This window comes from Gigantopelta aegis, chromosome 11 (genome assembly GCF_016097555.1).
Source record: "Gigantopelta aegis isolate Gae_Host chromosome 11, Gae_host_genome, whole genome shotgun sequence".
Lineage (NCBI taxonomy): Eukaryota > Metazoa > Mollusca > Gastropoda > Neomphalida > Peltospiridae > Gigantopelta > Gigantopelta aegis.
Genome location: NC_054709.1, coordinates 23,176,003 through 23,190,214, shown reverse-complemented (window position 1 = coordinate 23,190,214; position 14,212 = coordinate 23,176,003). Strand labels below are relative to the sequence as shown.

At 42.8% G+C, this 14,212-nt stretch overlaps 1 protein-coding gene across 2 annotated transcripts in view; it reads left to right on the top strand.

Annotated features, from left to right (window-relative positions):
- LOC121385017 (serine hydroxymethyltransferase, mitochondrial-like) overlaps positions 1-14,212 on the top strand; it is a 67,136-nt gene that overhangs the window by 40,417 nt on the left and 12,507 nt on the right. For both annotated transcript variants that reach the window (XR_005959492.1, XM_041515553.1), the window contains exons 5-7: positions 712-793; positions 3,399-3,521; positions 10,775-10,914. Coding sequence is in view for 1 of the 2 variants with exons in the window: in XM_041515553.1 (XP_041371487.1) it covers positions 712-793; positions 3,399-3,521; positions 10,775-10,914 (345 nt within the window). In the remaining variant the exon portion in view is untranslated. The remainder of the gene's footprint in view (positions 1-711; positions 794-3,398; positions 3,522-10,774; positions 10,915-14,212) is intronic.

Below are 14,212 nucleotides of genomic sequence, written 5' to 3'. Positions count from 1 at the left end.
TCCGCTGTGAGGGGGCGGGATTTAGCCCAGTCGGATGGAGGACAGTAAGAAACATAGCTTTAATTCCGCTGTGAGGGGGCGGGATTTAGCCCAGTGGGATGGAGGACAGTAAGAAACATAGCTTTAATTCCGCTGTGAGGGGGCGGGATTTAGCCCAGTGGGATGGAGGACAGTAAGAAACATAGCTTTAATTCCGCTGTGAGGGGGCGGGATTTAGCTCAGTCGGTTCGTGACTCACTTCAGGTGCTTGCATCACAGGATCGAACCACCTCGGTGGATCCATTCAACTGATTGTTTTTTTTCTTGTTCCAACCAGTGCACCACAACTGGACAAAGGCCGTGGTATGTACTTTCCTGTCTGTGGGAAAGTGCATATATAAAAGATCCCTTGCTGCATTAAGAAAATTCTGATGACTACATGTCAAAATTACCAAATGTTTGATATCCAGTAGACGATGATTAATTAATCATTGTCTTCTAGTAGTGTCGTTAAATAAAACAAAAAAAGTTCTTTCCCTCAGACAGGACAGCACATACCAAAGCCTTTGATATACCTCGCAGTCATGGTTGGAATGGGTGAAAACCCCAATCAGTCCTCTGAGGTGATTTTTAGAACTACATGTAATACTCTTTGGACTTCACTTTTTAACACTATATTTAATATTATGGCTTTCGTCTGAGTGAGATCTCAGATTTTCTTTCTCATTGTAGTTTAACTCATGGCTTTATGTCAGATGTGAAACGAGTGTCTGCAACATCTCTTTTCTTCGAGTCCATGCCGTATAAAATAGATGTAAGTTTAATATACGATACTAATCATCAAAATTTCACAAATGGTACATGCATGCACAGTGAAAGAAATAAGTAGAATTTGTTACTAGTCCACCAGGCAAGTCTAGAAATCTTCTTGTCCAAATGACCGGCCTCGGTGGCATCGTGGTTAGGCCATCGGTCTACAGGCTGGTAGGTACTCGGATCCCAGTCGAGGCATGGGATTTTTAATCCAGATACCGACTCCAAACCCTGAGTGAGTGCTCCGCAAGGCTCAATGGGTAGGTGTAAACCACTTGCACCGACCAGTGATCCATAACTGGTTCAACAAAGGCCATGGTTTGTGCTATCCTGCCTGTGGGAAGCGCAAATAAAAGATCCCTTGCTGCTAATCGGAAATAGTAGCCCATGTAGTGGCGACAACAGGTTTTCTCTCAAAATCTGTGTGGTTCGTAACCATATGTCTGACGCCATATAACCGTAAATAAAATGTGTTGAGTGCGTCGTTAAATAAAACATTTCTTTCTTTTTTTTTTCTTTTTTTTTTTCCAAATGAGTTGTTAATTTTATTTAAGTGCAAGGACAATGTTTTTGGTTGCTCAAAATGAAACAGCATTATACATTTTACTTGTCCCCTGGATATTTTGCTTGTCCAAGCAGATTTTCACTTGTCATGGCAAATGGACAAGTGCTTATTTCGAACTCTGATGTAGATAGGTTTACAAAATATGTGTATTGCAAAGATATTCTCTCATCCTAGGGTTTATATACAATTCATGTTTATAGAGAACACCTGCTTACTGCCATTCGACTTCGCTGAATAAAACCGATATCTTAAGGCACAAACCAGTTATTTTATTTATACTCCAATGGGAATAGTCGGAAAATCATAATTTATTCCAGGTTTTTTTTAATACAAATCGATTACCATCAACCTAGCAAAGCTTTTTCAGTATGATGTAATACAAGATACATGATGTCATTCATTGTAAGACGCTAGCTACATTATGTCACATTCAAAAAGCATTTCTAAACTCTTAATTCGTAAATAATTGTAAACTGATGGCAATAGTGTGTTCTGTATTGTGATTGGTTAATAACATTATTTTTCCGGGATCAAATGAAAATAACACCCGGAAAGCTAATGACGTCATTAGAAAGTGACGTCATCAGCAATTGGAACAGGCGAAGTTGACGATTCAAGGGTCTACAGTTAGATTGTAGCCAGGTATTTTTGTCAGGAAATACCAAATATACAGTTAGTTCTGTAGAAAAACAATTCAGTTTACAATGGACATAACCATATTGAGTTTTTAGATTTGCGGGTGTTATTGTCTATTTGATGCTTGCAAATGTTCGGTCAAAAATGACATTTGCAGGATCAAATAGACAATATATATATAACACCCGCAAATCTAAAAACTCCATATGGTTATCTCCTAATTATCAAAGTTTTGTGTTTTTATCTTGGCACGATATGTTATTTGTATATACTGTACTGAAACAAATGATTTAAAGAGTATATTTATTGAAGGTTTGAAATATCAGTCGAGTGGGACTTATTTATCTGTGTATATACACATGTAGTGACTGCAGGATAAATAAATAAATCCTATTTTTCAGTAGAAGTGATGACAAAAGTCCTATTACGCACTAAAACTCTAAACGCAGAAGACAATCTCCAGCTCTAAACGCAGAAGACAATCTCCAGCTCAGACTTTTATCATTAAAAAGACGAGTATAAAATATAACTAAACATTCAATTGAATATTTTTTCTTGTCTGAAATCAAATTATCAGTCTTAAATATTTCTTTAAACCAGTGACTAAAATGACATTTTAACAGCATTTGCGTCAACGATAAAAAAAACTTTATATCTGACATATGATATATATTACACTACATTTGTATAGCTTGTTTGCTCTTTATCCTTAGAAACTGCTTTTCTATTTGTTTCCACAGTTACTTCAGGGTTTGCATAAACACTAGCTGGAAAACACTGGAAAGTGTTAAAACATATTTTCTTCTTAGAAGGTGCTTAAACCCCCAGGCAAAGAAAATATTTACTGCCCTGGAAAATTCTGGAAGTTTTATTTATTGTCCCCAATTTGGGTTTTTTCAAACAATTTTCAAAATAAACAATAAATTACATTGACTATCAAGTTTGCTAATTTTGCTTTGCCAATAATAATGATACGATTTAAAATAATTTGAAAAACATTACTTCTAAAAGTTATTGCTTGTGTTGTTTCAACATTTTTACTTTCAAGAGATGGGTTGTGTGAAAAGTATAAAAACATTACTTCTAAAAGTTATTGCTTGTGTTGTTTCAACATTTTTACATCCAAGAGATGGGTTGTGTGACAAGTATAAAAACATTACTTCTAAAAGTTATTGCTTGTGTTGTTTCAACATTTTTACATCCAAGAGATGGGTTGTGTGACAAGTATAAAAACATTATTTCTAAAAGTTATTGCTTGTGTTGTTTCAACATTTTTACATCCAAGAGATGGGTTGTGTGAAAAGTATAAAAACCCTGAACAAAAGGTTCTGAATGGTGCTTATAAAAGTGCTGCTAAAACGTACGAAGCATTTGGCTTGATTACGAGACAATGCTTTTATTTCAGCCTCACTCTGGCTACATTGACTACGACAAGCTGAGGATGACGGCGCGTCTCTTCCGCCCCCGTCTCATCATCGCCGGGACGACCGCGTACTCCAGACTTCTTGACTACAAGGTTTTCAGAGAGGTATTCGTATTGTCACCTATGGGGGGTGGAGGGGGGTGGAGATCAAGATCATTCAGTAGAGCGCTCGCATGAAGTGCTTGGGTTACAGTATTAAATCACCTTGGATGATCCATTCTCTGACTGGGTTTTTTCTGTCCCAACCATGCAGTGCCCCACGACAGGTCTACTAGTCACAAGACGTCATGGGCCACATGGACACCACATGTACATCTGGGAGGGGTACGTAGCCCATTCGCTGTCCCAACCATACAGTGCCCCACGACAGGTCTACTAGTCACAAGAAGTCATGGGCCACATGGACACTGCATGTACATCTAGGAGGGGTATGTAGCCCATTCGCTGTCCCAACCATGCAGTGCCCCACGACACGTCTACTAGTCACAAGAAGTCATGGGCCACATGGACACTGCATGTACATCTAGGAGGGGTATGTAGCCCATTCGCTGTCCCAACCATGCAGTGCCCCACGACAGGTCTACTAGTCACAAGAAGTCATGGGCCACATGGACACTGCATGTACATCTGGGAGGGGTATGTAGCCCATTCACTGTCCCAACCATGCAGTGCCCCACGACAGGTCTACTAGTCACAAGACGTCATGGGCCACATGGACACTGCATGTACATCTGGGAGGGGTATGTAACCCATTCGCTGTCCCAACCATGCAGTGCCCCACGACAGGTCTACTAGTCACAAGACGTCATGGGCCACATGGACACTGCATGTACATCTGGGAGGGGTAAGTAACCCATTCGCTGTCCCAACCATGCAGTGCCCCACGACAGGTCTACTAGTCACAAGAAGTCATGGGCCACATGGACACTGCATGTACATCTAGGAGGGGTATGTAGCCCATTCGCTGTCCCAACCATGCAGTGCCCCACGACAGGTCTACTAGTCACAAGAAGTCATGGGCCACATGGACACTGCATGTACATCTGGGAGGGGTATGTAGCCCATTCGCTGTCCCAACCATGCAGTGCCCCACGACAGGTCTACTAGTCACAAGAAGTCATGGGCCACATGGACACTGCATGTACATCTGGGAGGGGTATGTAGCCCATTCACTGTCCCAACCATGTAGTGCCCCACGACAGGTCTACTAGTCACAAGACGTCATGGGCCACATGGACACTGCATGTACATCTGGGAGGGGTATGTAGCCCATTCGCTGTCCCAACCATGCAGTGCCCCACGACAGGTCTACTAGTCACAAGACGTCATGGGCCACATGGACACTGCATGTACATCTGGGAGGGGTATGTAGCCCATTCGCTGTCCCAACCATGCAGTGCCCCACGACAGGTCTACTAGTCACAAGAAGTCATGGGCCACATGGACACTGCATGTACATCTGGGAGGGGTATGTAGCCCATTCGCTGTCCCAACCATGCAGTGCCCCACGACAGGTCTACTAGTCACAAGAAGTCATGGGCCACATGGACACTGCATGTACATCTGGGAGGGGTATGTAGCCCATTCGCTGTGCCAACCATGCAGTGCCCCACGACAGGTCTACTAGTCACAAGACGTCATGGGCCACATGGACACTGCATGTACATCTGGGAGGGGTACGTAGCCCATTCGCTGTCCCAACCATGCAGTGCCCCACAACAGGTCTACTAATCACAAGACGTCATGGGCCACATGGACACTGCATGTACATCTGGGAGGGGTATGTAGCCCATTCGCTGTCCCAACCATGCAGTGCCCCACGACAGGTCTACTAGTCACAAGAAGTCATGGGCCACATGGACACTGCATGTACATCAAGAGCCCATCGCTGTCATGGGCCACATGGACACTGCATGTACATCTAGCCCATTCGCTGTCCCAACCATGAGTGGGGTCTACTAGTCACAAGAAGTCATGGGCCACATGGACACTGCATGTACATCTAGGAGGGGTATGTAGCCCATTCGCTGTTCCAACCATGCAGTGCCCCACGACAGGTCTACTAGTCACAAGAAGTCATGGGCCACATGGACACTGCATGTACATCTGGGAGGGGTATGTAGCCCATTCACTGTCCCAACCATGCAGTGCCCCACGACAGGTCTACTAGTCACAAGAAGTCATGGGCCACATGGACACTGCATGTACATCTGGGAGGGGTATGTAGCCCATTCACTGTCCCAACCATGCAGTGCCCCACGACAGGTCTACTAGTCACAAGAAGTCATGGGCCACATGGACACTGCATGTACATCTGGGAGGGGTATGTAACCCATTCGCTGTCCCAACCATGCAGTGCCCCACGACAGGTCTACTAGTCACAAGACGTCATGGGCCACATGGACACTGCATGTACATCTGGGAGGGGTATGTAGCCCATTCACTGTCCCAACCATGCAGTGCCCCACGACAGGTCTACTAGTCACAAGAAGTCATGGGCCACATGGACACTGCATGTACATCTAGGAGGGGTATGTAGCCCATTCGCTGTCCCAACCATGCAGTGCCCCACAACAGGTCTACTAGTCACAAGACGTCATGGGCCACATGGACACTGCATGTACATCTGGGAGGGGTATGTAACCCATTCGCTGTGCCAACCATGCAGTGCCCCACGACAGGTCTACTAGTCACAAGAAGTCATGGGCCACATGGACACTGCATGTACATCTGGGAGGGGTATGTAGCCCATTCGCTGTCCCAACCATGCAGTGCCCCACGACACGTCTACTAGTCACAAGAAGTCATGGGCCACATGGACACTGCATGTACATCTAGGAGGGGTATGTAGCCCATTCGCTGTTCCAACCATGCAGTGCCCCACGACAGGTCTACTAGTCACAAGAAGTCATGGGCCACATGGACACTGCATGTACATCTGGGAGGGGTATGTAGCCCATTCACTGTCCCAACCATGCAGTGCCCCACGACAGGTCTACTAGTCACAAGACGTCATGGGCCACATGGACACTGCATGTACATCTGGGAGGGGTATGTAACCCATTCGCTGTCCCAACCATGCAGTGCCCCACGACAGGTCTACTAGTCACAAGACGTCATGGGCCACATGGACACTGCATGTACATCTGGGAGGGGTATGTAGCCCATTTGCTGTCCCAACCATGCAGTGCCCCACGACAGGTCTACTAGTCACAAGAAGTCATGGGCCACATGGACACTGCATGTACATCTGGGAGGGGTATGTAGCCCATTCACTGTCCCAACCATGCAGTGCCCCACGACAGGTCTACTAGTCACAAGACGTCATGGGCCACATGGACACTGCATGTACATCTGGGAGGGGTATGTAACCCATTCGCTGTCCCAACCATGCAGTGCCCCACGACAGGTCTACTAGTCACAAGACGTCATGGGCCACATGGACACTGCATGTACATCTGGGAGGGGTATGTAGCCCATTCGCTGTCCCAACCATGCAGTGCCCCACGACAGGTCTACTAGTCACAAGAAGTCATGGGCCACATGGACACTGCATGTACATCTGGGAGGGGTATGTAGCCCATTCACTGTCCCAACCATGCAGTGCCCCACGACAGGTCTACTAGTCACAAGACGTCATGGGCCACATGGACACTGCATGTACATCTGGGAGGGGTATGTAACCCATTCGCTGTCCCAACCATGCAGTGCCCCACGACAGGTCTACTAGTCACAAGACGTCATGGGCCACATGGACACTGCATGTACATCTGGGAGGGGTATGTAGCCCATTCGCTGTCCCAACCATGCAGTGCCCCACGACAGGTCTACTAGTCACAAGAAGTCATGGGCCACATGGACACTGCATGTACATCTGGGAGGGGTATGTAGCCCATTCGCTGTCCCAACCATGCAGTGCCCCACGACAGGTCTACTAGTCACAAGAAGTCATGGGCCACATGGACACTGCATGTACATCTGGGAGGGGTATGTAGCCCATTCGCTGTGCCAACCATGCAGTGCCCCACGACAGGTCTACTAGTCACAAGACGTCATGGGCCACATGGACACTGCATGTACATCTGGGAGGGGTACGTAGCCCATTCGCTGTCCCAACCATGCAGTGCCCCACGACAGGTCTACTAATCACAAGACGTCATGGGCCACATGGACACTGCATGTACATCTGGGAGGGGTATGTAGCCCATTCGCTGTGCCAACCATGCAGTGCCCCACGACAGGTCTACTAATCACAAGACGTCATGGGCCACATGGACACTGCATGTACATCTCGGAGGGGTATGTAGCCCATTCGCTGTCCCAACCATGCAGTGCCCCACGACAGGTCTACTAGTCACAAGAAGTCATGGGCCACATGGACACTGCATGTACATCTGGGAGGGGTATGTAGCCCATTCACTGTCCCAACCATGCAGTGCCCCACGACAGGTCTACTAGTCACAAGAAGTCATGGGCCACATGGACACTGCATGTACATCTGGGAGGGGTATGTAGCCCATTCACTGTCCCAACCATGCAGTGCCCCACGACAGGTCTACTAGTCACAACACGTCATGGGCCACATGGACACTGCATGTACATCTGGGAGGGGTATGTAACCCATTCGCTGTCCCAACCATGCAGTGCCCCACGACAGGTCTACTAGTCACAAGACGTCATGGGCCACATGGACACTGCATGTACATCTGGGAGGGGTATGTAGCCCATTCACTGTCCCAACCATGCAGTGCCCCACGACAGGTCTACTAGTCACAAGACGTCATGGGCCACATGGACACTGCATGTACATCTGGGAGGGGTATGTAGCCCATTCGCTGTCCCAACCATGCAGTGCCCCACGACAGGTCTACTAGTCACAAGAAGTCATGGGCCACATGGACACTGCATGTACATCTGGGAGGGGTATGTAGCCCATTCGCTGTCCCAACCATGCAGTGCCCCACGACAGGTCTACTAGTCACAAGACGTCATGGGCCACATGGACACTGCATGTACATCTGGGAGGGGTATGTAACCCATTCGCTGTCCCAACCATGCAGTGCCCCACGACAGGTCTACTAGTCACAAGACGTCATGGGCCACATGGACACTGCATGTACATCTGGGAGGGGTATGTAACCCATTCTCTGTGCCAACCATGCAGTGCCCCACGACAGGTCTACTAGTCACAAGAAGTCATGGGCCACATGGACACTGCATGTACATCTGGGAGGGGTATGTAGCCCATTCGCTGTGCCAACCATGCAGTGCCCCACGACAGGTCTACTAGTCACAAGACGTCATGGGCCACATGGACACTGCATGTACATCTGGGAGGGGTACGTAGCCCATTCGCTGTCCCAACCATGCAGTGCCCCACGACAGGTCTACTAGTCACAAGACGTCATGGGCCACATGGACACTGCATGTACATCTGGGAGGGGTATGTAGCCCATTCGCTGTGCCAACCATGCAGTGCCCCACGACAGGTCTACTAGTCACAAGACGTCATGGGCCACATGGACACTGCATGTACATCTGGGAGGGGTATGTAGCCCATTCGCTGACCCAACCATGCAGTGCCCCACGACAGGTCTACTAGTCACAAGAAGTCATGGGCCACATGGACACTACATGTACATCTGGGAGGGGTATGTAGCCCATTCGCTGTGCCAACCATGCAGTGCCCCACGACAGGTCTACTAGTCACAAGACGTCATGGGCCACATGGACACTGCATGTACATCTGGGAGGGGTATGTAACCCATTCGCTGTGCCAACCATGCAGTGCCCCATGACAGGTCTACTAGTCACAAGAAGTCATGGGCCACATGGACACTGCATGTACATCTGGGAGGGGTATGTGACCCATTCGCTGTGCCAGTGGTATGAAAACACCTGCAGTTAATGGATGGCGTAATGGCTCACTTGCAGGCATGTCGCTACTTGTCTCATGGATATGCTATCATTCAGACATGGCAGGGCTCAACCACAGTCCAGAAATGCTTTATTCAAGTCTGTAACCTACTTTTCATTACTATACTGGCCCTTAACTTGTTGTGACTAGTATATCTCGGACAGTGATACACACATCAAAACTGTAATCACATGTCAAGGCAAGTGATCGAAAATATACCAGTTACCTATATAAACACTAATTGTATCGGATAGTTTTGCATGTTTATGCAGTAAAATGTTGGTATGTAATATGAGTACACTTCAAGGGATTACTTTTGTGCAATAATTAATAAATGTTGTGTTTGACATAAAGTTACTCACGGAAATGGGTATAATTGCGGTATATTTCACATAATGTCCCCTAGTCCTGGAGCAAAATCTCAAATTTGGGCAATAATTATACAGATATTCGGGCAAAATGTGCTAATCTGATACCTTTTTACCATGTATTTCCATCATTCTACCAATAAAATTAGCTGTAATCCAAGTAGAAATGCGTAGTGATTCGTTTCCAACCCTACATACATGTAGCTGTTTGGTAGTAATTATGCTAATATGAATAAATGTTGTTATTCAGATTCGAGCAAAAGCCAGCCTGCCCGCCTACAAAAATGGGAGCCCGTATAGCCTATGCTTGATTAGAAGCCTATAGTCTGTCCCATCCTCCAACAAAAATGTTTTGTTTTGTAAATAATTTCAGTTTGGTTTGATGTAAAAAGAAAAGTAAAAGTGTTAGAAATAACAATAAAAACCCACTATTATTGTGTGCAATTTAGAATTCATTTGGCTTAGAAATAAATAGCTTGTAGTAAATTCAGTAGTATGAAAAAAGGTGTTCAGACTGTATTCCCTGTGAGAAGGACTATATATAGTCTTCTATTGTTTTTGTGACGATCTGAGAAGACGACCCTTATTTTCATAACTATCAATATATCGAGCAGAAATGTTATGTATACATATGTAGCTTTATTATATACTGTTCAATCAAGTTGGACTTTCATGATAATTTAACCCTTATTTTCGTAACTATCAACATATCGAGCAGAAATGTTATGTATACACATGTAGCTTTATCATATACTGTTCAATCAAGTTGGACTTTCATGATAATTTAACCATTATTCACAGAGTTATGGCTCTTGAACTTATAATAGTAGATTCAAAAATAAACTTATAGTCTGGCCAAAATCATACCAAAAATATCAATTTCAAAAGGGTCAACCAAAACTTCCATTCCTTTCCCTACATTTCATGATATTAAAAACAGTATTTAGTTTGTTGGGTTTAGTTGTTTTGTATTGGTCTAACCCCTTTCATTTCTCTCCTTCATTTCCATCTCATTTTACCTCAATCTTGCTGTCTACTCAACCCTACAATGTTCTTTCTCTTGTAATTTTTAGATCTGTGATGAATCGAAGGCTTACATGATGGCCGACATGGCCCATATCTCTGGTCTAGTGGCTGCCGACTTGATTCCCAGCCCGTTTGAATACGCTGACGTCGTCACTTCTACCACACACAAGACACTGCGAGGACCCAGGTCAAAACCTTTACCTTTTTTTTATAACAAAACTATTTAATTAATTCAGTTAGGTTTCTTTATCTTATGCTTTAGACACACCAAATTGATGTAATCCCTAATGCACATGAGTACTCCATTTGACAGGTTGTATTATGGCAATGCGTTGTCCGACCATATATACATCTGTCCATCTATACATCCATTCATTTCCGGAGGATATCTTTTTTTTATTAATTCATAGTGGTCCATCACTTACCATAACCAGTCCTTGACTTTTGAAAAACCATTATTAGATCCCTCATATTATTATTTTTATTTTTAAAATAACTTGTTGAACGTAGGCCTACAATTAGTTCAACTGATAGTTTTGGTTGGGGCATTGACATTCACGTGGCATTTTTTATTATTTGTTTTTTTATTATTATTATTTTTTAAACACCAAAAACATTTAACACAGAGACAAACATGGATGATGATGAGATGAGTGGTGAAGCCTCAGTAATTCCATTTCGATATGGGACTACTTGACAGGTCCATTCTCCACACTAGCTGTCCGTTGAGCTGTCTCAGTATCACCCGAGCACGGGGTACATGGAACCAGCAGTGCATGTTCAGGTGTCATTTTTATTTCAACAATTATATATATACACATGTACGGTATATACACAACCAATCTCCCACCCTCAACATTTTGTAACAAATCATTTGACCTACCACTATCAGCTACAAACGGCTCTGACATCTATGTCAAGTCAGTGGTACGTTACTGATCTAGAAGTCCCAATGTTGTTGATAAAAAATATACAAACTCCGATAAAATCGGTCATTAAAAGGATTTTATTCCAAACGTGGGATGCCATAATAAGGATAATCTAAAAAAAACATGATTTGGGACACCATCATAATTGTGTAAAAAGTAGTCAAGTAGACCAGCATGTGCGTACAGCCAGAGTTGGTATGTGTCTTTCTAAAAAACATTGAAACAAACAAAAATTAAATAGTTGTCTATGATTACTGTTACTATAGTTTGTATGTACATGTACAGTCGAACTTCGTCTAATGGGCACCTCTATATAATGGCCCCAATGCATTTCTTTCTTTATTTGACCTCTATAGAACATCCACCTATTCAACGCAGCCAGCGGCCACTATTTTTCATAAAAAATAAGGTATGATCATACAGCGATTTAGTTCCTAGTAAATCCCATTGTTTTCTGCAATGCCACCATTGTTGTGTCACGTGACTGTAAAGATTGGCGATTTGATTCAACTCGACAAAGAACAAACTTATTTTGATGTTATCATATGATGTTATTGTCGTAAACAAATATATGTTTACTAATACTAAGCATTATTTTAATCCTTTTGTTAATTTGGTAAATGTCAACAGCTGTTCGGTTCCGGCGGTTGCATAATTTGCATTCGATAGTTCAGCTCAAATCATTACTCAATAACAAGGCGACTTCTTAATGGCTGTAGCCTATGAAAGCAAAATGTATTACAGTATCTGATTGTTGCAATATTATCAAAGGCAATTATAACCATGTGCCTGAGTAGTGCCTACTGTCAACCGGGCATGATTGTTGTTCACAAGCAGTTTGCACCAAGCGGCAAACATTAATGAATTTTAGTACATTACTATTTAGTTAGGCAGTATGCTTTGGTAAATCGCGACCTTTGTTTACCAAAATTGTTTTGTTTGCGGTTCATGACGTAATCCCAATGCAAGTACCATACCATTGAATTAGCGGCAACATAAAACTAATAATGAGTTAAACATGTCACTTGAGTAATAAATCCCAATTAAACAAAAGTAAATTTTACTTTTGTGTTATTTATTTATGAACCAACTGTCAAACAAAATGCCACCGGAAAATCATTAGAACTGCCTTAACTTTAGAACAACGAGTGAAAGTTATCAGGAAGTCAGTTAAAAATCGTTTAAGTGCTAGAAAGTACAGGGGTATTGAAATTAACCAAGAAAATCAAACTGTTACAACAGTTAATGAGCTTTTATAGTGAAATATGTTGGGGTCTCGATTGAATATTTTGGGACCCTTATATAAAGGCCACCTGTCCTTAATGGCCACTTACTGTTGGTCCCTTGAGTGCTTGTTATATACAAGTTCGACTACATATACATTATTAAATACATAACATATGTACTTTCATTAACCTTTGACTGAAATACAAATATTTAAATGAACTTTTATTTGAATTTTTTTTAAAATAAAAAAATAAATGTAATAGACATAAAAAAAAAAAGATTAAAAAAAAACGGAAACTTTTAGTAAATAAGACCTAAGCCTATTACTACATACATATAATTATAATTTTTTCCCCTTCTTTTTATTATTATGTCAACTTTTGAATTTGTCTAAATTTAATTTCTTTTTTAAAGAAGTAAAAAGTTACACGCTTACTATTTTAGCAGTTATGAACTAATCAAGACAATTTTACTGACTTCACTGATTTCCGTAAGTTCATTTGTGTAGGCTACAGAAGCCACTATTTAATTCAATTCCATTTTTTATTTTTTATAACTATATAAACGGTATAAATGAGTTATCCTTATCAGACGTTGTGATCTATTACCTTACTTTTCTGAACTTTTCTGAACTGTTTCTAATTAATAATACATTAAATAGGCAAAGGAGTTTTGATCGGATTGGGTATGTCTTCGAAGGTGTCTATTAAATCAGTGTTTTCTGATTTGTATAGCAAAGATAAGTACCAGTCATATATTAAAAAGCTTGTATGGACGCTACTGTTCTCGTCACATTTTGTTTTCTGGTATTATTAAAATGAGTCTTTCTATCAGCTACATAAGGTAAATAGTGGTAATCAATATACAAAATTAGTTTATATGCGCTGTTTGTTATGTAACGTGCGTTATTGTTCACACTGGTGAGATTGAAATTATGTGCGCTGTACGAGTGTGATCGCACTCGCGCACCGTAAAAGACAAATTAAGGTCTGCATAAAACAAGAGAACCGGTGAGGTAAATAATATGCCTGTTATATTATATATATTATATACCTCACAGGTTCTCGTTCTCATTCCAGCCACTGCACCACGACTGGTATATCAAAAGCCGTGGTTTGTGCTATCCTGTCTGTGGGATGGTATATATAAAAGATGCCTTGCTGCATCAGGAAAAATGTAGCAAGTTTCCTCTGATGACTACGTGTCAGAATTACCAAATGTTTGACATCCAATAGCCGATGATTAATTAATAAATACAAATGTTTAAAAACAAACTTGTTCTATATCCTTAAGCAATACTCACCAATCTAGATGACATCAAAATAGATT